General features: G+C 43.9%; 1 protein-coding gene across 2 annotated transcripts in view; it reads left to right on the forward strand.

Annotated features, from left to right (window-relative positions):
* PNPO (pyridoxamine 5'-phosphate oxidase) overlaps nt 1–26,104 on the forward strand; it is a 64,305-nt gene that overhangs the window by 19,511 nt on the left and 18,690 nt on the right. For both annotated transcript variants that reach the window (XM_069751732.1, XM_069751733.1), the window contains exon 2: nt 23,126–23,250. In XM_069751732.1, the coding sequence (XP_069607833.1) occupies nt 23,126–23,250 (125 nt within the window). The remainder of the gene's footprint in view (nt 1–23,125; nt 23,251–26,104) is intronic.

Raw genomic sequence — 26,104 nt, forward strand, 5'->3', positions numbered from 1 at the left:
AGCGACCAACGATCAGGCCCCTGCTGGGAGATCGTTGGTTGCTGAATAAAGTCCAGAACTTTATTTCGTCGCTGGACTCCTGCTGACATCGCTGGATCGGCGTGTGTGACACCGATCCAGCGATGTCTTCACTGGTAACCAGGGTAAACATCGGGTAACTAAGCGCAGGGCCGCGCTCAGTAACCTGATGTTTACCCTGGTTACCATCCTAAAAGTAAAAAAAAACAAACACTACATACTTACCTACAGCCGTCTGTCCACAGCGCTGTGCTCTGCACTCCTCCTGTACTGGCTGTGAGCGTCGGTCAGCCGGAAAGCAGAGCGGTGACGTCACCGCTCTGCTTTCCGGCCACTGTGCTCACGGCCATTCTTTCCTTTTGACTTCCCTAAAATCTAAACCACAGCAGGATGCGTTAGAATTTTAAATTAGGTCTCTTTTAGCCAAACGGGTGTTAATAGAAGTTCTGTCATCTCAAATAGAGAAGGGATTTTACTCCCCCTTATTCCTGAACACCAAACCTGATGGATCCTTCAGAACTATAATAAATTTAAAGAAATTAAACACCCTTTTAAGATCCAAGACATTTTAAGATGGAGTCCATATGTTCAGCTATAAAAAATCTGTTTCCTGGTTGCTATATGGTGGTCTTGGATCTTAAAGATGCTTATTATCATCTTCCTATACAGGTCCTTCTCAAAAAATTAGCATATAGTGTTAAATTTCATTATTTACCATAATGTAATGATTACAATTAAACTTTCATATATTATAGATTCATTATCCACCAACTGAAATTTGTCAGGTCTTTTATTGTTTTAATACTGATGATTTTGGCATACAACTCCTGATAACCCAAAAAACCTGTCTCAATAAATTAGCATATCAAGAAAAGGTTCTCTAAACGACCTATTACCCTAATCTTCTGAATCAACTAATTAACTCTAAACACATGCATAATAAACCTATAAGCGATGCCCCCTTGGTAAAGATTACAAAAACCAGCAATACATAAAAAAGGCCAATATTTCTAGATCTGTATGGTGGTTTGAAAAAAAAAAAAACAACAACCCAATATTGTGGGGTGTAGTGGATATAAAAAAGCTCAAACTGGCCACTTTTGACCCTGTAAGAGGTCCTCTTTAAATACCGTACGATATACAAATATTCAGACCCCAAAAGAACTGTAGTAATACAAAGAGCGGCAAAGCTATTTTTACGGTCTTCTCCTAAAGCCCTTGATCCGAAATTCGTTGGAACACTCTGTTGCCTCTAATACTTTTCATCAATAGGCCCCATTGCACATACGTATTCGGCTGTGGAGTCGGTAAGCCAAACCTCAGACTCCTCAATTTCCCTGTCTCCGACCCCACAGAACTGGTCACTACTGATCATGTACATAACGTGCAGCACAGATTCATCTTTCCGAAAAGCCCAGATCCTTAGATCAGGAACAGAACAGACATTTCAGAACTTTCCCAAATTCTTATGGAAACATTTACAGCACATCCTGCATTGTACTACTGTACCCAATGTATTATATATTTTAGGAGTCAGTCGGTCCATAATATACCGACTCCTATTCCACCAAAATGGACACTGAATCAATGACTCCAACTGCACAGCCCTGATTGCAACACATAATATGAGATGTAAAATGTACAGGTCCTTCTCAAAAAATTAGCATATAGTGTTAAATTTCATTATTTACCATAATGTAATGATTACAATTAAACTTTCATATATTATAGATTTATTATCCACCAACTGAAATTTGTCAGGTCTTTTATTGTTTTAATACTGATGATTTTGGCATACAACTCCTGATAACCCAAAAAACCTGTCTCAATAAATTAGCATATCAAGAAAAGGTTCTCTAAACGACCTATTACCCTAATCTTCTGAATCAACTAATTAACTCTAAACACATGCAAAAGATACCTGAGGCTTTTATAAACTCCCTGCCTGGTTCATTACTCAAAACCCCCATCATGGGTAAGACTAGCGACCTGACAGATGTCAAGAAGGCCATCATTGACACCCTCAAGCAAGAGGGTAAGACCCAGAAAGAAATTTCTCAACAAATAGGCTGTTCCCAGAGTGCTGTATCAAGGCACCTCAATGGTAAGTCTGTTGGAAGGAAACAATGTGGCAGAAAACGCTGTACAACGAGAAGAGGAGACCGGACCCTGAGGAAGATTGTGGAGAAGTGGAAACATCCAGAGCCACTGTGCACAGGCGTGTGCAGGAAATGGGCTTCAGGTGCCGCATTCCCCAGGTAAAGCCACTTTTGAACCATAAACAGCGGCAGAGGCGCCTGACCTGGGCTACAGAGAAGCAGCACTGGACTGTTGCTAAGTGGTCCCAAGTACTTTTTTCTGATGAAAGCAAATTTTGCATGTCATTCGGAAATCAAGGTGCCAGAGTCTGGAGGAAGACTGGGGAGAAGGAAATGCCAAAATGCCTGAAGTCCAGTGTCAAATACCCACAGTCAGTGATGGTGTGGGGTGCCATGTCAGCTGCTGGTGTTGGTCCACTGTGTTTCATCAAGGGCAGGGTCAATGCAGCTAGCTATCAGGAGATTTTGGAGCACTTCATGCTTCCATCGGCTGAAATGCTTTATGGAGATGAAGATTTCATTTTTCAGCACGACCTGGCACCTGCTCACAGTGCCAAAACCACTGGTAAATGGTTTACTGACCATGGTATTACTGTGCTCAATTGGCCTGCCAACTCTCCTGACCTGAACCCCATAGAGAATCTGTGGGATATTGTGAAGAGAAAGTTGAGAGACGCAAGACCCAACACTCTGGATGAGCCTAAGGCCGCTATTGAAGCATCCTGGGCCTCCATAACATCTCAGCAGTGTCACAGGCTGATTGTCTCCATGCCACGCCGCATTGAAGCAGTCATTTCTACCAAAGGATTCCCGACCAAGTACTGAGTGCATAACTGAACATTATTATTTGATGGTTTTTTTGTTTGTTATTAAAAAACACTTTTATTTGATTGGATGGGTGAAATATGCTAATTTATTGAGACAGGTTTTTTGGGTTATCAGGAGTTGTATGCCAAAATCATCAGTATTAAAACAATAAAAGACCTGACAAATTTCAGTTGGTGGATAATGAATCTATAATATATGAAAGTTTAATTGTAATCATTACATTATGGTAAATAATGAAATTTAACACTATATGCTAATTTTTTGAGAAGGACCTGTACACCAGTCACACCAGCAATTCCTCAGGGTGGCGGTAGTAATGGACGGCCAGATTTGTCATCTGCAGTTTAGAGCTATGCCCTTTGGGTTGTCTATGACTCCGAGGTTTTTTACCAAATTGTTATTAGAGGTGATGTTTTTTCTACGGGTAAAAGATACACTGGTCATTCCGTACCTAGACGACCTAATCATTGTAGGGGAATCCCCCCCTTCAGTGTGAACAGAGGTTGGAGGAAGTTGTTGATTCTCTGCAAAGACTTGGCTGGATTATCAATTGGGAGAAATCCAGACTCCATCCGGTAACGTGTCAAAAGTTTCTTGGACTCCTTCTAGACTCAGTAGGCCAGGAATATATGCTTCCTGAGGATAAGAAGGCATCCATAATTAATAAGGTGAACCTAGCGATTGAGAAACGTAGTATGTCATTGAGAAATGCCATGTCCTTGCTAGGTTCATTAACTTCATGTATTCCTGCTGTTCAATGGGCTCAGTTTCATACTAGACAACCGCAGAGTTTTGTATTGGAAGAGGACATTAAAAAACGGGGTCATTTAGATCAGACAGTATTTCTAACTTTAGATGTGGTTTGCTCCCTTACATGGTGGTTGGACTGGGAAAATCTCTTGAGGGGAGTTCTTTGGGTAATAACTCCTTCAAACATAGTAACCACAGACGCTAGTCCAGAGGGCTGGGGTGCACATTTTCAGGAGCAGATTGTTCAGGGTCTTTGGTCCAGAACAGAATCTTGCAATTCTTCTAATGTAAAAGAATTAAGAGCAATATATTATTCCATACTCCACTTTCTTCCTCATCTGCAAGGTTCCCATACAAAGGTCCTTTCCGACAACACCACCGCGGTTGCCTACCTAAACCATCAAGGAGGTACGCGGTCGGACACTCTCATGAACGTTACATCAGACATCATGAATTTAGTCGAAAATCATCTTTTGTCCCTATCGGCAGTACACATCAGAGTTATAGACAATTTCCCTGCCGATTTTCTCAGCCGCCACACCCTTCATCAAGGAGAATGGATGCTCAACAAAAGAATCTTCAGACTGATAACTGCCCGATGGGGGGTGCCTCAGATAGACTTATTTTCAACAAGATCCAACCGACAGGTCAGAACATTCGCCTCATTGTGCAGAGAGGACAATCCGGATATATTCGATGCCCTTCAGGTTCCATGGACATTCAGTCTAGCTTATGCCTTTCCCCCATGGAATCTTCTACCCATAGTTATCAGAAAAATAAGGGAAGAAGGGGCGAGAGTGCTGTTGATAGCTCCATTTTGGCCCAAGAGGCCATGGTTTTCAGGGCTCAGGGCAATGTCGATTACAGATCCTTGGATTCTGCCTCAGAGCAAGGACCTGCTATCTCAAGGGCCATTTTTCCACCCTCAGGTAAAGGGTATGAACTTAACAGTCTGGAATTTGAGAGGCAGTTATTAAATCTTAGAGGATTCTCTAAAGGGTTGATAGATACCCTCATGAAAAGTAGAATACCATCTACTACAAAAATTTATGTCAGAGTCTGGAGAAAATTTCTCGAGTTCCACACAGCACAGTTTTCTTCTGAAATACCCATATTTCCAATATTAGAGTTTCTGCAGAAGGGTCTTGAGTTAGGTCTCTCTGTAAGTACTCTAAAGGCCCCTTCACATTAAGCGACGCTGCAGCGATACCGACAACGATCCGGATCGCTGCAGCGTCGCTGTTTGGTCGCTGGAGAGTTGTCACACAGACAGCTCTCCAGCGACCAACGATTCCGAAGTCCCCGGGTAACCAGGGTAAACATCGGGTTACTAAGCGCAGGGCCGCGCTTAGTAATCCGATGTTTACCCTGGTTATCAGCGTAAAAGTAAAAAAAAATAAACACTACATACTTACCTACTGCTGTCTGTCCCCGGCGCTGTGCTCTGCACTCCTCCTGTACTGGCTGTGAGCACAGCGGCCGGAAAGCAGAGCGGTGACGTCACCGCTCTGCTTTCCGGCTGACCGACGCTCACAGCCAGTACAGGAGGAGTGCAGAGCACAGCGTCGGGGACAGACAGCGGTAGGTAAGTATGTAGTGTTTGGTTTTTTTTTACTTTTACGCTGGTAACCAGGGTAAATATCGGGTTACTAAGCGCGGCCCTGCGCTTAGTTACCCGATGTTTACCCTGGTTACCAGTGAAGACATCGCTGGATCGGTGTCACACACGCCGATCCAGCGATGTCCACGGGAGATCCAGCGACGAAATAAAGTTCTGGACTTTGTTCAGCGACCAACGATCTCCCAGCAGGGGCCTGATCGTTGGTCGCTGTCACGCATAACGATTTCCTTAACGATATCGTTGCTACGTCACAAAAAGCAACGATATCGTTAACGATATCGTTATGTGTGAAGGTACCTTAAGGGTATGTGCACACGTTCAGGTTTTTTTGCGTTTTTTTTTTTTTTGCATTTTTTCGCGATAAAAACGTGATAAAACTGCATTAGAAACCGCAGACGTATGCATCCTATCATTTAGAATGCATTCTGCAATTTTTGTGCACATGATGCGTTTTTTCCCGAAAAAAAAACGCATCGTGGTAAAAAAAAGCAGCATGTTCATCAGTTTTGCGTTTTTTCGCGTTTTTCCTGCTATTCTATGCATTTGGAAAAAAACGCAAAAAAAGCATAAAAAAAGCGGGGAAAAAAAGCGGATTTCTGGCAGAAATGTCCGGTTTTTGTCAGGAAAATTTCAACCAGAAATCCTGACGTGTGCACATACCCTAAAAGTTCAAATTTCAGCTCTAGGAGCTCTCTTCAATTATGATATTGCAGGCGATAGGTGAATATCCCGTATTATATCTGCATGTGAATGGTCAAAACTGATCCGTATACCTCAGGTCCCACAGTGGGATCTAAGTTTGGTCCTGGATGCATTAACAGAGAGCCCTTTTAAACCCCTTCATACAGCCTCATTAAAAAATATCTCATTAAAGACAGTATTGATAGTAGCATTGGTATCTGCTAGGAGGGTGAGCGATCTCTAAGCCTTGTCAATAGACCCTCCGTTTTTATCAGTAGCATCTGACAGAATAATTTTAAAGACGGACCCGTCCTATCTTCCTAAAGTTGCTACTAAGTTTCATAGATCCCAAGAGATCTTCCTGCCTACTTTTTATGAAGATCACTCAACTCCAGAGGAGGAGTAACTTCATACCCTAGATGTTAAGAGGACTATTCTAGCCTACTTAGAGAAGACTAGAGACTGGAGGAAGAATAGGGCTCTCTTTGTGTCTTTCCAGGGTAAGAACAAAGGCTCCAAAGTCACAAAGAATACGTTATCACGCTGGATCAGAGAGGCCATAGTTCTGGCATATAAAGCTAAAGGAAGAGATCCTCCACTACATGTGGGAGCACACTCTACAAGGGCTTTGTCGACTTCCTGGGCGGAGAAGGCAGATGTGCCAATAGACCTTATATGTAAGGCCGCAACCTGGTCTTCACCTAGTACTTTTTATAAGCACTATATATTAGATCTGTCTTCTTCCTCTGATCTAACCTTTGGAATATCGGTCCTTGACACGGTGAACCCACCCAAAATATAGTCTCTGTAAATCTCTCTAGTGGGTGCTGTCGTGGCGAATAGAAAATACCGGATTACTTACCGGTAATGCTCTTTTATAGAGCCCACGACAGCACCCACTCACATCCCTCCCTTTTTATAGTAGCACGAGGTGCCTTGGTGGTGAGTTGTTAGTAAGTTAAAAGATATAGTATAAGTTTGTAAATATGTACATTTTACTGAGCCTATTAACTGAATCCTGGCGGCGGTTCCTCCTATTCTCCGTAATACAACTGAGGAGCGAGGGGGGGGCGCCCCTTTTATCTCTCGGTAGGTTTCCTGTTCCTAGGGGCAGATCCCCTCTCTCTAGTGGGTGCTGTCGTGGGCTCTATAAAAGAGCATTACCGGTAAGTAATCCGGTATTTCGTCATTACCTTTGACCTAACTGGCACAAATGGCTGATTTGGTTCCACTTCATGTCTGTAAGAAATTAGAATGGTGTGTTTTCTATAGCTCCTGGCTGTGAAATATATGTAGCCTAAAAAAGGGTCATAAAAATTGATAAAGAAGAAAATGTACGGTAATTTAAGTCCCGCGCCTTACACAACAAGTACACAATGTAAGGCGTCCTGGCAATGTTTAACAGTCTTTATATGGAATGAAGGCTTAATATCATAAAGCACATGATTCAGGTCAATGTCCCCAAGGAAGTTGGATGCATTAAAGTAAAGATGTATAATAAAAAAAATTTCCCTGGAGGCGGTTGTCTGCTATGACTACCTGATTCTGAAGCCCCCAGCATTTTGGTGCACCCCACAGAACCAAGGAAACTGATCTGAGACAAGTAATTACTGTTAAGGGGGTGTAAAGGGAGGTATACCATCACATTAAAAACATGTCTGAAGAATCCTGTAGGCGTGATTGTGAGAATGACCCTTTGCTTGGCCATTGGTCCATTAAAATAAGTACAGCAGCCCACCTACCCTGACGTCAATTGGGGTCCTAAGTCTCAGCTCCATGCTCCCTTTCTAGTTTATTGTCAGAATATGCTAATGTGTAAAAGAGGTTTTTTTTTAGCCATGATATTAACCTCTTCTCCCTGCCGCCAATTTTTGTTTTTACATCTGCATTTTTCCCTCCTCTTTCTCCATCAATATTTTTTTTTTCTTTTTTTTTCCATTGGCATAGCTATATTGGGCCTTTTTATGGAGGCTAAGTTGTAGATTTGAGTGACACCATCCATTTTCAAGTGTATAAAGTGATGAAAAAATGTAATTCTATCATTGTTTTTTTGGGATTTGTTTTGTCAGCATTCATTGTGTGGTAAAAAATAAACTAGCAGCATGATTCTCAATTTAAGCATGATTAATGGAATAACAAATTGTATGGGTCTGTTTTGTTTTTCCATTAGTTGAAAACAATAGAATTTTGTAAAAATAAAACAAAAACAATAACATGATTCTTGTTTGTAAAGGCACAGATGATTGGCCTCGGGGAGACCAAAACATCCAACACCGCGGAGTCACCATCACGTGTTTCTCAACGCAGTGATTCCAGAACACTGCCCCCATCCCTTATGGGAAATATGCAGATGCATGAAAAGAAGCTGCGGAGACACCATCACGTGTTTCTCGACGCAAGCAGTGAATAGCCAGGCTTTTCCCCGGGAAGGAACAACCACGGGAAGGGCAGCATCCTATGAAGGAAAGCCACCTATGCCAAGCATGGTATCCATCCACAGACAGCTGTTTCGGGGTTTTTGCCCCTCATCAGTGTGGAGTAGGAATCTGGCTATTAGGAGCAGTGCCTAGTAAAAAGGCTATAAAGGCACAGATGATTGGCCTCGGGGAGACCAAAACATCCAACACCGCGGAGATACCATCACGTGTCAAGACGTTGAAATGACGGATCCTGTGCAGATTGTGGAAAACGTGTGCACTGGGCCCGTCTTTCTGACGGACCCGTCGATGTGCACCTGTTGTGTATGCATCTTCGCAGCGGTTTTCCGCTGCGAAAACGCATACACAACACAAACCAGGTTAAAAAAAATAAAAAATCGCAGTATTCTCACCTACGGCGTTCCCGCACAACAATGCTCCCGCAATGTAGTACTAGGAACGCTAGCTGCCGGGAGCATTGCTGCGCGGGAACACCGGTAGGTGAGAATACTGCGATTTTAATTTTTTAAAATTATTTTTAACATTATATTTTGTTACTATTGATGCTGCATAGGCAGCATCAATAGTAAAAAGAGAAAGAGAGCGAGAGAGAATTTCCCAGACGGGAAATTCTTCCAGCATGCTCTCTTTGAAAAGACTGGATTCCTGTTTTTCACAGGCAGCGACGCATCCTGCGCCCATAGGCTTCCATTGTAGCCAGTGACGGGCAGCGCAGCATGCGTCGCTGACCGATTTTCCGACGTGCAGAAAAAACATTCCTCTGAACGTTTTCTCTGCCCGACGGACCGTTTTTTTTTATACAGGACCCAGTGAAAGACGGATGAAACGGATGGCCATTCGTCACAATCCGTCGCTAATACAAGTCTATGGGAAAATGCAGGATCCTGCATTCTCAAAAATCGACGGATTGTGACGGAACCTGAAAGATGGAAGTGTGAAAGATGGAAGTGTGAAAGAGGCCTAATACAGACAACATCTAGCGCATGTGGAAGGAACCCTGCTCCTGAGCCTCCTCCACACTTCGGCAACACAGCAATGATGTACAGTACTTGTACATCATTTTGCATTAAAGGGTTAATAACTTTATTGTCACCAGCCTAATATTGTGTAGTCTCCAAAACACCTCTGATCCTTAAAAGCATGGACTTCACAAGACCTCTGAAGATGTCCTCTGGTCCCTGGTACCAAGACAATAGCAGACTTATTTTCAGCACATCCCACATATGCTTGAATGGATTGAGATATGGGATGTTTGGAGGCCAAGTCAATTCCTTGAAGTCTTTTTAGTTTTTCTTCGACCATTCCTGAGTAACATCTACTTGGATGCCCGGACCCTTGGTTTTCCCAGAGCATCCTGGTGCCATCTTTTTTCCTTGTAATCGACCTACTTGTACTCCGCTATCAATATACGGTAATATTTTATAAAGAAGACAGGATTTATTAGGCCAGGCTACCTTCTTGTATTGGTCCATTGTCTAGGTCTGATGCTCCATTGTAGGTGTTTTCAGAGGTAGAAAGTGTCAGGATGGACGACTTTTTGTTGGCTTTCACCACCATATACTGAGAACACCCCACAATGCTCTTTTGGAGATATTCTGTGTATCAATCACAATTTGGCCATTGTAAAAGTTGCATATTTTTCATTTCATTTGCCCATTTTCTGTCTTCCAATACATCACCTTTAAGAACTAAAAGTACCGTCACACATAACGATATCGTTAACGATATCTTTGTTTTTTGTGACATAACAACGATATCGTTAAGGAAATCGTTATGTGTGACAGCGACCAACGATCAGGCCCCTGCTGGGAGATCGTTGGTCGCTGAGAAAAGTCCAGAACTTTGTTTCGTCGCTGGATCTCCCGCTGACATCGCTGAATCGGCGTGTGTGACACCGATCCAGCGATGTCTTCACTGGTAACCAGGGTAAACATCGGGTTACTAAGCGCAGGGCCGCACTTAGTAACCCGATGTTTACCCTGGTTACCAGCGTAAACGTTAAAAAAACAAACACTACATACTTACCTTCAGCTGTCTGTCCTCGGCGCTGTGCTTCTCTGCACTCCTCCTGCATCCTGTGTCAGCGCCAGCCAGCCGGAAAGCACAGTGGTGACGTCAGCGTTCTGCTTTCCGGCTGACCGGCGCTGACAGCGCAAAGGAAAGCAGAGCGCCGGGGACAGACAGCGGTAGGTAAGTATGTAGTGTTTGTTTTTTTAACGTTTGCGCTGGTAACCAGGGTAAACATCGGGTTACTAAGCGCGGCCCTGCGCTTAGTAACCCGATGTTTACCCTGGTTACCGGGGACCTCGGGATCGTTGGTCGCTGGAGAGCTGTCTGTGTGACAGCTCTCCAGCGACCAAATAGCGACGCTGCAGCGATCGACATCGTTGTCGGTATCGCTGCAGCGTCGCTTAGTGTGACGGTACCTTTAGTGTGACGGTACCTTTACTGTTCAACTCACTACTTAGTATGTCCACCCCTGGGCTGGTGCCATTGTCAAGAGGTAGTATAATGAACATAATCAGTCTGCAATCTTGGTCCTGATAGCTCCTTCTGGTTGGTACATAATAAAAAGGTGTCAGTCCCATACTAATTGACTGTGATTGACAGGACTGTAATTAATTGGTTTCCACTACCTGTAAGGCTATGTGCACACGTACAGGTTTTTTCGCGTTTTTTTTCGCGTTTTTTCACGCTAAAAACGCTATAAAAACTCATTAAAAACGCATACATTATGCATTCTATCATTTAGAATGCATTCTGCATGTTTTGTGCACATGGATGCGTTTTTTTCCGCGGAAAAAACGCATCGCGGTAAAAAAATGAGCATGTTCATTATTTTTGCGGATTTTCTGCATTTTTCCCGCAATTCTATGCATTTGGGAAAAACGCACAAAAAACACACCAAAAACGCGTCAAAACCGCGGTAAAATCGCGGTAAAAACGCATGCGGATTTCTGGCAGAAATGTCCGTTTTTTGTCAGGAAAATTTCTGCAAGAAATCCTGACGTGTGCACATACCCTTACATCCATAGATTGCTGACATGCTGTGCTAAATGTATTACTACTCCCCTGGCCTCATTCACCGCTTAATACAGGTCCTTCTCAAAAAATTAGCATATAGTGTTAAATTTCATTATTTACCATAATGTAATGATTACAATTAAACTTTCATATATTATAGATTCATTATCCACCAACTGAAATTTGTCAGGTCTTTTATTGTTTTAATACTGATGATTTTGGCATACAACTCCTGATAACCCAAAAAACCTGTCTCAATAAATTAGCATATTTCACCCATCCAATCAAATAAAAGTGTTTTTTTAATAACAAACAAAAAAAACAACAAATAATAATGTTCAGTTGTGCACTCAATACTTGGTCGGGAATCCTTTGGCAGAAATGACTGCTTCAATGCGGCGTGGCATGGAGGCAATCAGCCTGTGACACTGCTGAGATGTTATGGAGGCCCAGGATGCTTCAATAGCGGCCTTAAGCTCATCCAGAGTGTTGGGTCTTGCGTCTCTCAACTTTCTCTTCACAATATCCCACAGATTCTCTATGGGGTTCAGGTCAGGAGAGTTGGCAGGCCAATTGAGCACAGTAATACCATGGTCAGTAAACCATTTACCAGTGGTTTTGGCACTGTGAGCAGGTGCCAGGTCGTGCTGAAAAATGAAATCTTCATCTCCATAAAGCATTTCAGCCGATGGAAGCTGCATTGACCCTGCCCTTGATGAAACACAGTGGACCAACACCAGCAGCTGACATGGCACACCATCACTGACTGTGGGTACTTGACACTGGACTTAGGCATTTTGGCATTTCCTTCTCCCCAGTCTTCCTCCAGACTCTGGCACCTTGATTTCCGAATGACATGCAAAATTTGCTTTCATCAGAAAAAAGTACTTGGGACCACTTAGCAACAGTCCAGTGCTGCTTCTCTGTAGCCCAGGTCAGGCGCCTCTGCCGCTGTTTATGGTTCAAAAGTGGCTTTACCTGGGGAATGCGGCACCTGTAGCCCATTTCCTGCACACGCCTGTGCACGGTGGCTCTGGATGTTTCCACACCAGACTCAGTCCACTGCTTCCTCAGGTTCCCCAAGGTCTGGAATCGGTCCTTCTCCACAATCTTCCTCAGGGTCCGGTCTCCTCTTCTCGTTGTACAGCGTTTTCTGCCACATTGTTTCCTTCCAACAGACTTACCATTGAGGTGCCTTGATACAGCACTCTGGGAACAGCCTATTTGTTGAGAAATTTCTTTCTGGGTCTTACCCTCTTGCTTGAGGGTGTCAATGATGGCCTTCTTGACATCTGTCAGGTCGCTAGTCTTACAGAGAGGGGGGTTTTGAGTAATGAACCAGGCAGGGAGTTTATAAAAGCCTCAGGTATCTTTTGCATGTGTTTAGAGTTAATTAGTTGATTCAGAAGATTAGGGTAATAGGTCGTTTAGAGAACCTTTTCTTGATATGCTAATTTATTGAGACAGGTTTTTTGGGTTATCAGGAGTTGTATGCCAAAATCATCAGTATTAAAACAATAAAAGACCTGACAAATTTCAGTTGGTGGATAATAAATCTATAATATATGAAAGTTTAATTGTAATCATTACATTATGGTAAATAATGAAATTTAACACTATATGCTAATTTTTTGAGAAGGACCTGTACATTTTACATCTCATATTATGTGTTGCAATCAGGGCTGTGCAGTTGGAGTCATTGATTCAGTGTCCATTTTGGTGGAATAGGAGTCGGTATATTATGGACCGACTGACTCCTAAAATATATAATACATTGGGTACAGTAGTACAATGCAGGATGTGCTGTAAATGTTTCCATAAGAATTTGGGAAAGTTCTGAAATGTCTGTTCTGTTCCTGATCTAAGGATCTGGGCTTTTCGGAAAGATGAATCTGTGCTGCACGTTATGTACATGATCAGTAGTGACCAGTTCTGTGGGGTCGGAGACAGGGAAATTGAGGAGTCTGAGGTTTGGCTTACCGACTCCACAGCCGAATACGTATGTGCAATGGGGCCTATTGATGAAAAGTATTAGAGGCAACAGAGTGTTCCAACGAATTTCGGATCAAGGGCTTTAGGAGAAGACCGTAAAAATAGCTTTGCCGCTCTTTGTATTACTACAGTTCTTTTGGGGTCTGAATATTTGTATATCGTACGGTATTTAAAGAGGACCTCTTACAGGGTCAAAAGTGGCCAGTTTGAGCTTTTTTATATCCACTACACCCCACAATATTGGGTTGTTGTTTTTTTTTTTTTCAAACCACCATACAGATCTAGAAATATTGGCCTTTTTTATGTATTGCTGGTTTTTGTAATCTTTACCAAGGGGGCATCGCTTGTAGGTTTATTATGCAGAGGAGCCTAGAGACTCGCCTTCGAAGACTCCTAAAGCTACTGTTCTGTCCTCACTAGCTGAGGCAGGCTCATACGTTGCTATACAGTCAGCTAAACCGCTATACCGGGGTCCAATAAGGAGACTGTGGTTGAGTCTGTGCTTTATTAAACGTAGTGGTATATTGATGCGGTGAAACTGTGAACAATGATATACATAGAATCAGTGCATGGCATAGAACAGATACATAATACACATGATATACATTATGCATAACATTTAGAAAGCTAGTGACTAAACTGGGAGTACAACTGGTTAAACTAAGCTAATATAGAGCAGGAATATCTATATGAAGCATAAAGACATACCGGCAATGCAATCGCAAGGGGGATGAAGTGAAGCGTCTTTCCTTGAAGGCAAACTGAAGAAAGTGAAAGGAAAAATGGAGGGAAATGGAGGCTGAGCTACCATAATGCATTGCAAAGGAGGAGGAGAATCAGACATGGATAATACAAAAACACGATTGAACTGCCAACATAACTCTGACCGCTAGAGGGAGCCAAAGCATCACGGATGAATAAAGGCATGAATATATCAATACTGTATACTGAGGAAACTGCAATTATGCAAGCAAATAATCAGGGTAACAATATTAGATGGCGGAGACAGAACACTCCCCGTCTGGCATCAACGGATGTCACTACTCCTTTCTTCCGAAGGCAACAATAGGACCAGTTCAGATACCGGTCTGGAAAATGTCTTAGGTTCATAACCTTTGGTCATCCTTAGCTCAACTTTGCGGACGTTGCCGTCCTTGCTCGGGAACGTTGCGGTAACTAGACCAAGTGGCCACTGGTTCCGGTGAATCTGACAGTCTTTCACAAGAACAAGGTCACCTATGTTCAGATTAGGTTTAGTAGATTGCCACTTCGTCCGTGGCTGCAGGGTAGACAAATATTGTTTGCGCCACCTGTCCCAGAAAGTATTTGCAAGACTTTGTACCTGCCTCCATTGGCGCTTGTAGAGGTCCTTCATGTCGAATCCTCCTGGAGGGGCACTGGACAGTCCTGTTTTCTGGGTAAGTAAAGTAGCTGGAGTCAATAACAAAGGCTCCTCAGGGTCGTTAGGAACTGGAACCAGGGGTCTTGCATTGATTATAGCTGCAGCTTCAGCCATGAAGGTGATTAGGCTTTCGTGGGTAAGCCTCGCTGCTCCTTTAGATTTTTCCATGTCACGAGTTCTGGTGGTCCCGAATGAGCGAGCTATATGAGTCAGGCAGGTAATGGCTCGAGTAAGTGACTTCCAACTTGAGAATCTGTCGAACCTGCAAGATCCAAGCTGGATAACAGAGGTCATTGTATGTAGTGTAGACACCTGAGGGCGGATTTCAGCATCTGAGTCCTCTCCTACTAGTTCAAAGGTGTCTGGAAAACATTCCTCAATGTACAATAGTTTTGGTCCAGAGAGCCACGTTGTGCTTCCTAGTCGACTTGCGTCAACTGCTCTAGTTGCATGATCTGCGGGATTCTGGTCTGTGGGTATGTAATGCCACTGCTGTGGGTGAACTGATCTCCTGATTCGTAGCACTCTGTTATTGACATAAACGTAGAATCGCCTGGTTTCGTTGTGGATATATCCCAGGACTACTTTGCTGTCTGAGTAGAACTTGGCTTGTGTCAGGTCGATATCCATTTCGGATGCGATGAACTCCGCTAACTCAACGGCTAAGACTGCGGCACAAAGCTCTAACCTGGGTATAGTGTGCTCTGGTTGTGGTGCGAGTTTGGCGTTTCCCATGACGAAACCAATGTGGCACTGACATTTGGAGTCTACAGTTTTGAGGTAGGCAACAGTGGCAATTGCTTTGACAGAAGCATCTGCAAATACGTACAGTCTTTGGCTCTGTATCTCAGTAGATGGCACAGGGGTGTATGGTCTTGGCATATGCAAGTTGGAGAGTGCCGCTGACGAGTTCTTCCACTCTTCCCAGTGGATCCTCTTATCAGGTGGCAGAGGTGCATCCCAGTCAGATGTTTCCCTAGTTAAGTCTCTTAGTAGGGCCTTGCCTTGTATAGTAACAGGAGCTGCGAAACCCAAGGGGTCGTACAGACTGTTGATGGTAGACAGGACGCCTCTACGTGTGAAAGGCCTTTCTTCCTGGCTGACCTGAAAGGTGAAAGTGTCTGATTGTAGATTCCAGAGAAGCCCGAGGCTGCGTTGCATTGGTGTGGGGTCTAACCCCAGGTCCAGGTCTCTGAGACCATTACATAGGTCTTGAGAAGGGAACGCTTCCATGAGTTCTTGGCTGTTTGAGGCTATTTTATGAAGCCTAAGGTTCGAGCAGGCAAGCATGTCCTGAGCTCTCCTGAGAAGACTGATGGCAGTCTCATTTGAAGGCATGGCTTTTAGACAGTCGTCGACATAAAAGTCCTTTTCTATGAATTGTCTGACATCTGCTCCGTATTCTGGTTCTCCTTCCTGAGCCGACCTTTTGAGTCCGTAAATGGCGACTGCAGGTGAAGGACTGTTGCCAAAGATGTGCACTCTCATGCGATACTCTGTGACTTCTTTAGTAGGATCATTGTCTCTGTACCAGAAGAATCTTAGGAAGTTCCTGTCTCTCTCTCTCACAAGGAAACAATGGAACATTTGCTGGATGTCAGCGATGAAGGCAATGGAATCCTTACGGAAGCGCATAAGTACACCCAGTAGTTTGTTATTGAGGTCTGGTCCTGTCAGCAGAACGTCATTCAGGGAGACATCATTAAATTTAGCACTGGAATCAAACACGACTCTGATCTGGCCTGGTTTCTTAGGGTGGTATACTCCGAACATGGGTAGGAACCAGCATTCTTCAGAGTCTTTGAGAGTGGGAGCTAGTTCTGCGTGACGGTTTTCAAAAATCTTTGACATGAAGGAGAAAAAGTTATCTTTCATCTCTGGTTTCTTTTGCAGATTACGAATGAGAGAGGAGAAACGTTGTAATGCCGGATTTCTGTTGTTCGGTAGACGTGGTCTGTGGGTTTTGAAGGGAAGAGGTGCGACCCAGCTGTTGGTCTCATCTTTAACGAGTCCCTTGTCCATTACCTCTAAGAACAACTTGTCCTCTACCGACATTGCCACTTGGTTGTCCTGCTTAGTTCTCTGGAAGACTGTGCCCCCTAACTGATCCTCATAGCTTCCCGACACTATACTGCTGTCGTGAGTAAAGTCTATTAAATGATCAGGTAGTTGGATGCTGTGTGGCAGTTCCCTGACATGGAACTCATTGTTACAAGGTTGAAACAGAGATGGACGTCCTTTCTCCAATGTATTTGTCAGCATGCTTGTCACAGAAGATGGGGCGTGCATGCGTCCCAAGCATACGTTGCCAATTATGACCCATCCTAGGTCTAGCCTTTGGGCATAGGGAGCATTGTGGAGTCCGTTGATATGACGTCTCACTTTATGAACCTGTAGGATATCTCTCCCCAACAGCAGAATTATCTGGGCCTGATGGTCGAGTTCCGGTATGAGGTGTGCTATTTGTTTTAAGTGAGCGTGATGGATTGCTACATCTGGCGTAGGGATTTCAGATCTGTTGTCTGGGATCTGGTTACATTCGATGATCGTAGGTAGTGGTAGGCAGAATTGTCCGTCTAAAGACTCGATCTGGTAGTCAGTAGCTTTCCTGCCTGCTGTTGTCACAGTACCTGCACACGTCTTTAAGGAGTAGGGAGTGCTTGGCCCTTTGATGTTGAATAGGTCAAAGAACGTTGATCTAGCCAAGGATCGATTACTTTGGTCATCTAAGATAGCATACAGTCTTACAGCTTGGTCTCTATGGCCCTTCGGGTATACTTTGACGAGGCATATTTTTGAACAGGACCTACTGTCTATTGTCCCTTTGCAGACCTCGGTGCATTGTGAAGTGATCTCTGGCGTAGCTGTATCAGTGTTCCTTTCCTCCCCGGCATGCTCACTGTCAGCTGGCGTGTTTTGTGTACTCCATGGAGCTGGGCCAGGGTGTAGAGCGGTGTTATGATCTGTGGTGCCACATTCTGTGCATTTTACACTGACCTTGCAATCCTTGGCGAGATGAGCCGTGGACGAGCAGCACTTGTAGCAGATACCATTTTCTTTCAGGAAGCTTCTGCGATCTGGCATAGATTTTCCTCTGAAGGCTCTGCATTTCAGGAGAGGATGAGGCTTCTGATGAAGTGGGCACTGCTTGTCAGGGTCCTGCACCTTTGTCTCTGATTGGGAGCAGCCAGCAGACCTGTAATTAGAACCTGGAGAAGAAACATAAGTCTTGTGTACTTCCACAGATGTTCTGCGTGGATTTGCAGGTGGTGACGGTGTGGCATATGGTATTGCAAAGTCAAAGCTGGGATCGTTTCTAATTCTTGCTTGTTGGTGTATGAAGTCAACAAAAACGGAGAAGGGAGGGAATGGAACGCTGTGTTTGTATTTGTACGTGGAACCATGTGTGAGCCACCTCTCCTGTAGATTGTAGGGCAACTTCTGGACTATAGGGTTAACACCTCTGGCTGTGTCGAGAAATGCAAGTCCCTGTAGGTCGTCCTCGTATTTGGCAACTTGGACTTCCTTTAGCAAGTCGCTTAGCTCTCTAAGTTTCTGGAGACCTTTGTTAGATATTTTAGGAAAGTCATCGATTCTTTTGAACAAGGCTCTTTCTATTACCTCTGCTGAGCCGTAACACTCATCCAGCCTTTTCCAGATCTCTTTGAGGCCAGTCTCAGGGCGGTTTATATTAATGTCTCTGATCCTTACTGCGTGTTTGACTGACTCTTCTCCCAGGTATTTGACTAACAGGTCTATTTCTTCCCTGTGTTGTAGCCCCAAGTCTCTAATGACATTTTGGAAGGAAGCTTTCCAAGCTCTGTAACCTTCAGCTCGGTCAGTGAATTTCATGAGTCCCTTGGCAACCAGTTCACGTCGTGTGAAGAACTTGGCAAATTCTGTCGTGAACCGGTTGTCAGCAGAGTATACTGGTGATGGGTCGCCCTGATAGTGATGTGAGGTGCGTTCGTACCTGTTAGTGTCCTCATGGTGGCGCCAGCCGGTGTCGTATTGCTTCGGCCTGATGTACGGTGCGTCAGCAGGGTGATCCACGTTGGTTACCTGATGAGGGGCAAGGTAGTCATTAGCAGAGTTGTTTTGCCTCACATTTTCGAGTTTGTTTCTGTCCTGAGCCTCGTGACGACTATCGCTCACTTCGCTGGAGGTGTCGTATTCTGGTTTTGGTACTGGTTCAGGGTTATAGTTTGGATCAGGAAGGTCATTATTATACTGAGATGTGCGTTGTGGTGAGTCTTGCAGTGGAAACTCCAGACTCGACGTACTGCTTTGGCTATGCAGCTTGGGATTTTGCGCGGCTTCTAGTGATTCTGCTTCGGCGAGGGCTGCGGCAGCTTCCCTTTTTGCTGCTAGGCTTTCTAAGGCGGCATCCACACGTGCCTTCTCTAACTGCGACCTTCTCTTTTGATCGGCTCTCTCTAAGCGCGATCTCTCTTGATCGGCTCTCTCTTCATCTATGCGTGCTTTTTCTAATTTAAGTTGCATCTCTTGGTCAGCAAAGCTCGCTCGTATTTTAGCAGCTTCAGCATTTGCACGGGCAATGGCGACAGCGCTGCTGATGGATGTTGTCTTTGAGGAGACGGAAGTAACAGATCTTGTCCTATGCGATTTGTGAGACATGGTGTCTTGGGAAAGTGCTTGGCTGTGCAGAGATTGCTGTAGCTGTATTTAGTCTCTGAGTAGCCGGTGACTTGAATCCCACTAGTTGGATGGCTGCCGTTTCACTGTTCTGTCCTCACTAGCTGAGGCAGGCTCATACGTAGCTATACAGTCAGCTAAACCGCTATACCGGGGTCCAATAAGGAGACTGTGGTTGAGTCTGTGCTTTATTAAACGTAGTGGTATATTGATGCGGTGAAACTGTGAACAATGATATACATAGAATCAGTGCATGGCATAGAACAGATACATAATACACATGATATACATTATGCATAACATTTAGAAAGCTAGTGACTAAACTGGGAGTACAACTGGTTAAACTAAGCTAATATAGAGCAGGAATATCTATATGAAGCATAAAGACATACCGGCAATGCAATCGCAAGGGGGATGAAGTGAAGCGTCTTTCCTTGAAGGCAAACTGAAGAAAGTGAAAGGAAAAATGGAGGGAAATGGAGGCTGAGCTACCATAATGCATTGCAAAGGAGGAGGAGAATCAGACACGGATAATACAAAAACACGATTGAACTGCCAACATAACTCTGACCGCTAGAGGGAGCCAAAGCATCACAGATGAATAAAGGCATGAATATATCAATACTGTATACTGAGGAAACTGCAATTATGCAAGCAAATAATCAGGGTAACAATATTAGATGGCGGAGACAGAACAGCTACAATAAAGGTTAGCACTAAATAAAAAGGCCCATAGCTCTGGAACAGTATTTAAAAAAATGGAAGAATAAAATAAAAGCGAAAATTGTTCACTTTTGAACTGCTGATAGGTTGTCTTTTAAGGGTAGAAAAACAAGACTGCTATCTTTCAGAACCAGCAGCACGTACAGAGTGCAACTTTTTTGTTAATTATAAGTGGTACAAAACACATACATAAATACATAGTAACAATGTATTACTATCGCCCTGAAGTAACTGGAAACAAGCATTTCCCACATAACTAGATCACCCAACCTACATAATACATTATAAAGCTATCGACCTTGATTACAACCCCGGTATTATTCCTTGCATCCACTGGACAGACAATCTACAAATGTAGTTTTTGTTCTGCTTACATCAACAAGCGGGAAGACATTCTCCCAATAAACACTTTTCCTTTTCGTAAACTTTTAATGATTAACAATATGACTTTTTATAGTGGCTGTTAAAGGGAATCTGTCATCAAGTATTTGCTATGTAATCTGAGAGCAGCATGATGTAGGGACACAGAGCCCTGTTGTAGAGTATTCCTTGGAATCTTGTGGCCTACAGTGGAAGGATTAGGCCTCTTTCACACTTCCGTCTTTGTAGTCCCGTCGAGATACGTTGTTTTTTGAGAAAACAAAAAATTTGCAGGATCCTGCATTTTCTCATAGATTTGTATTAGCGACGTATTGCGACGGATGGCCACACGTTTCGTCCGTCGTGCACTGGATCCTGTGGAATTTGACGGGCCGTCTTTTTGAAAAAACGTTCAAAGGAACGTTTTTTTGTCTGCAGTGGAAAAACGTGTCAGGACGCCTCCTGCGTCATACGTCGTTCCACAGAATGGGAGCCTATGGACGCAGGATCCTGCACACACTGTGAAACTCAGGAATCCAGTGATAGATCCTGTTTTTACATTTGGGCATGCCCGGAAGCATTCTCTCTCTCTCCCCTCTCCCTCTCTCTCCCTCTCCTTTATTCCCCTGGAAAGATTCCGATAACGCATCCGTCAAAACACTGCACACATTGCGTCTGTTTTAACACTATTTACTAAACGTCCGTTGGTACGTCTCCTCGACGCTTTACGATGGGACACTGCCGACGGAAGTGTGAAAAAAGCCTTAGCCGCATGTTATTTAATTACCTGCCCTATTATCTATATATATATATATATATATAGAGAGAGAGAGAGAGAGATAAAAAAAGGAACAGCACAACGTTTTAACTTATCTGCGGGTGCAAAGCCTTCAGGAAGCCCGTCCACCGGCTAACCTCAGTCCATAGATTCAAACAAAAAACAGGCAGCACTCCATAATCTTGAATATCTTGTGCAGAGTTTATTCAGACCCACATGTCTTTATCACGACGTTTCGGCTCGAACTGAGCCTTTCTCAAGCAGTGAGTGAACCATTTGTGTGCATATAAATACATTCTAAGCCATAACCGGCCTTAATTAGCCATTAATGAACAGTATATGTGTTTTTAGTTTTCTTATAAAAATACTAATTAGTATCATAAAGTGCTACAGTGCATGCCTTCTGTGCTAGTGCTACTGTGTATCGTTATCCTCAATATACATTTCTTACTTACGGAGCTGCTTACAGGCAATGGAGGACATCTTCATACACCTCGGCGTTCTCTAAGCGCAACTGCGCATGTCCGCTACGTCACAACACTGTGCTAGACCGCGGACCAATCAGCACCGTCGGTGCCTGCGCATTAGCGCTACATATCACCATATTGGTAGTGGCATCTCATACAAGGAGGTCAATTCTCTACTCAAGAGACAGCGCCTGCGCATACAGCGCTACACGGCACTTAACGCCACCCTTCACTTGCCAGCACTAATTCCAACTTCTGTGGGACCATAATAAACTTAAAGCTATAGTTCTCACAATATATCTTCATTTCACCGGGCTTACCATTGCCTCTATTAGTTCGTGCCCTATGGACCTTTCAACGCATATAATCGCCCTGGCACTACGGGCTCAACCATATAATAGCCAATGCCCGTAGGTCATACAGTCAAATGCCTAGCAGCGAGTCAACCCTCTCAGGTCAGCTCGCCCCAGGCTTAGACTGTAACAGCGATAGCGTCTACATCCCGGCATATAAACTATATCAAAGTTAAAGTTAATAGACCACTGCTGTATAATATTTTAACTGCTTTTATTTATCAATCCGCGGTCCGACACAGTATGGAACAAAAAAAGAAGATATATATAACAATCTTCAAATTCAAATATTTATCTGTATGTCCTCCATGTCCGTAAACACTTCTCCGGCAGTCTTCTGCTCCCATAAGGGCATCAGACGAAATCTAGATAAAATTAGAGAAATACATTTACGTGAATTTCACAGTATTATCTAAAATTAAAAACAAGAAGTCACATTACTGACTCATTGGGACCCAAAGTGTCATAAAACAGAGTTCATGAACATTATTAGTTGATTGTATGCATTTTAAAATCAGCATTAAGTCCTCCCGGTTATGGTAATTAAGGCCGGTTATGGCTTAGAATGCATTTATATGCACACAAATGGTTCACTCACTGTTTGAGAAAGGCTCAGTTCGAGCCGAAACGTGATAAAGACATGTGGGTCTGAATAAACTCTGCACAAGATATTCAAGATTATGGAGTGCTGCCTGTTTTTTGTTTGAATATATATATATATATATATATATATATATATATATATATTTATTTTTTTTACCATTGTGCTAATTATGAATTCAGAAGCTCACCTTATCAAAAGGAAAATAAAGACAATTAAGAAACACAGACTTTTTTTATTACGGACATTGAGAATTTGTAAATTTGTAGATGTTGCCTGCCTTAGGTCGTGACCATAAAAACTAATACTTTAATTATTTCTTTTTTTTTCTTAGGCATTTGAAGAAAGTCATCTAGCATCCCTTGATCCCATTACTCAGTTCAATGTATGGTTCCAGGAAATATTGCAATGCCCTTCCATTGCAGAGCCTAATGCCATGTGTCTGGCCACCGCCACCAGGTAATCACCTTCTTTCAGTATGCCGTTTATTAACATCATATCCGTTCAAAGGGAATCTGTCATTAGAGTCAAACCTCCTAAGCCATCTATATGGGCATGTAGGTCATAGGAAGCTGAAGAGAATGATACCTTCATATCTGCGATCTGATGTTTTTTTCCAGAGATTTCTCCAGTCACCTTCCACGACCGCAGTATCGGAGGTTGTCTCCCCGCCCTAATAAGGGACAGGAAACAAAGAGGTTAAATACCCCTACCCTTCCTGCAACCACCAGTGTTTTTCCTGTCCCCAACGGGGCATGAAGTGGTTCTCTGATAGTGCTGCCGTGGCTGGCGATCGGAGCACTGTTACCTTCATTTGCCAGGCAGTCGAGGTCGGGGGCTCCGCTCTCCTCCTCCTGTGACTGCTCTCTTCTCCGCGTCCGCCGTTTGACTTGGGACCCCTATCCCGCCCTTCCTGCGCCTTCTCGTGGGGCAAAACAGGGCGGTGAAGTGCACCGGGGTCCTCCTGTAGCTCCCCGGCTCTCTACTCCCCCCTCACTGCTGCCGGAGGCCGCGCACGCGCACCGTAAGAGCCAAGCATTCACCATGCTACTGTAAGTAGTGGATGAGGTCCCCTGCTGTCCAGTTATTTATGAAGTGACTTAGTCCACCTTTCTCTCTCTTTTTAGGGAGACAAGGTCCCTGCCCCTAGAAAGGATAAGATGCCTAGTCGCAAGTGTGGTGCATGTGCGTCCAAGCTTCCCTCCGCTTATAAGAAAAATCTCTGCCAACCATGCACGGATGAAGTGCTGCGTAGTGAACAGCCCTCTCTTCTGGACAGCATCAGAACCCTCATCAGACAGGAGGTTCAGTCCTCTATGGCGGCCCTGTCTCAGGCCCCGACACCACAGCCCCCTCCTCCTAAGAAAAGGAAGATGGCTCCTATTGTTTCTGACTCTGACTCGGGCGAAATCCATACCTCAGGTTCAGAGGACATTTGGGAGAATGAGGGTTCTACTTCCACCCCCATATCTGATAATAAAAATATCTCTTCTCTTCCCAAGATATGGAAGAGCTAATTTCCATGGTGAGGGGCACCATGGGGGTGGAGGAGGAGGTAGCGAGCCACTCCGTTCAGGATGATATGTTTGGAGGGTTAAAGCCTAGGACCCCGAAGGGGTTCCCTATACATGAAAATATTGAAAATCTTGTCCTTCATGAGTGGGGCCTACCTGAGAAAGGTTTGAGTGTCCCATCAGAATTAAAGAATCGTTCCCTCTTGATGGGGACTGTTCTTTATGGGAAATGCCTAAAGTAGATGTACAGGTGTCCAGGGTAACTAAAAAAACGGCTCTACCTTTGAGGATTCCTCTCAGCTCAAAGATCCTATGGATCGAAAAATCGAGAGCTTACTAAGGAAATCCGGGGACACATCTACTAATCTACTGAAAACAAATGTGGCCTCTACATGTGTTGCCAGATCCCTATTTCTCTGGTTACGTACCTTAGAAAATCACCCTTATCAGGGAACATCAAGGGAGGAGATTCTAAATTCCCTACCACTTCTTCAGAAGGCAACAGGGTTCCTTGCGGATGCTTCCACTGAATCTTTACGGGTAGCCGCTAGGTCTGCAGTTCTCTCCAATTCCGCTAGGAGAGCTCTATGGCTTAAATCCTGGGGAGGTGACATAACTTCTAAGTCCAAACTATGTGGTATTCCCTTTCAGGGACATTATATGTTCGGGCCAGCCCTCGATGACATCCTATACAAGGCTACAGATAAAAAGAAACATCTTCCGGAGCAGAGAAGCTCTAGGAAACGCTTTTTTGTCCCTCCCATGAGCAAGTACCCCAGAGAGATTACAGGGGTGAAGGTAAAATGGGTCGGTGGAGCTACCCCAAAGGGGGTAAAGCCAGGAACATCCTTGTCCCCCAACCCCAGCAGACCCCTAACTGGATCAAACAGGCCATTTGTCTTGCATATTCATCCCGGAAGCTTGCACCTTCGGCATCGCTGAAAGCTCACTCCACCCGTTCAGTCTCGACTTCCTGGGCAGAGAGAGGGAACGCATCGTCTGAGCAGATATGCAGAGCTGCCACCTGGTCCGTCAGTCCATACATTCACCAGGCATTACAGGCTAAATTTCAATAGGGACCTATCGTTTGGCAGACGTGTTCTGCAGGCTGTTGTCCCTCCCTAAAGAAATTAGCTGTTGGTACCACTCCGACACTGCTGTCGTGGAAGGTGACTGGAGAAAATAGAATTAGACTTACCGGTAATTCGGTTTCTAGGAACCTTCCACGACAGCACTAATTTTCCTCCCTATCTGATATTCTTATTGGATGATTCCTGCACTTAAGTGGTAACTATACATGCTACTGTGTCCAGAAAAAAACACTGGTGGTTGCAGGAAGGGGAGGGGTGCCTTCACTTAAGTATATAATTCCACATGTGTTAATTCATAGTTTTGATGCCTTCAGTGTGAATGTACAATTTTCATAGTCATGAAAATACAGAAAAATCTTTAAGTGAGATGGTGTGTCCAAACTTTTGGTATGTACTGTATAAGAAAAATGTGTATTTTTCTGGAATAAGACATCAGATTGCAGCTATGAAGGTATCATTTTATTCAGCTTCATATGGCCTACGAGGGGGTACCCCTAGAAAATGAGAATTACCTACTTACATTTTTTTTACTCAAGATGACATCTTGAAAACATTAATCCCCTTCCAAATACTGTCCAATAGATTTCATGCACTTGTCCCAACGGTTTTTCCATTGTTTGAAACATTTTTTCTATTCTTCTGAACTAATGCTGTTAAGTGCCTCCAGCTATTTCTTGGCCTCTTCTACATCCTGAAAAGTAATTTCCC

This window comes from Ranitomeya imitator, chromosome 2 (assembly GCF_032444005.1).
Source record: "Ranitomeya imitator isolate aRanImi1 chromosome 2, aRanImi1.pri, whole genome shotgun sequence".
In the NCBI taxonomy this organism is placed as follows: domain Eukaryota; kingdom Metazoa; phylum Chordata; class Amphibia; order Anura; family Dendrobatidae; genus Ranitomeya; species Ranitomeya imitator.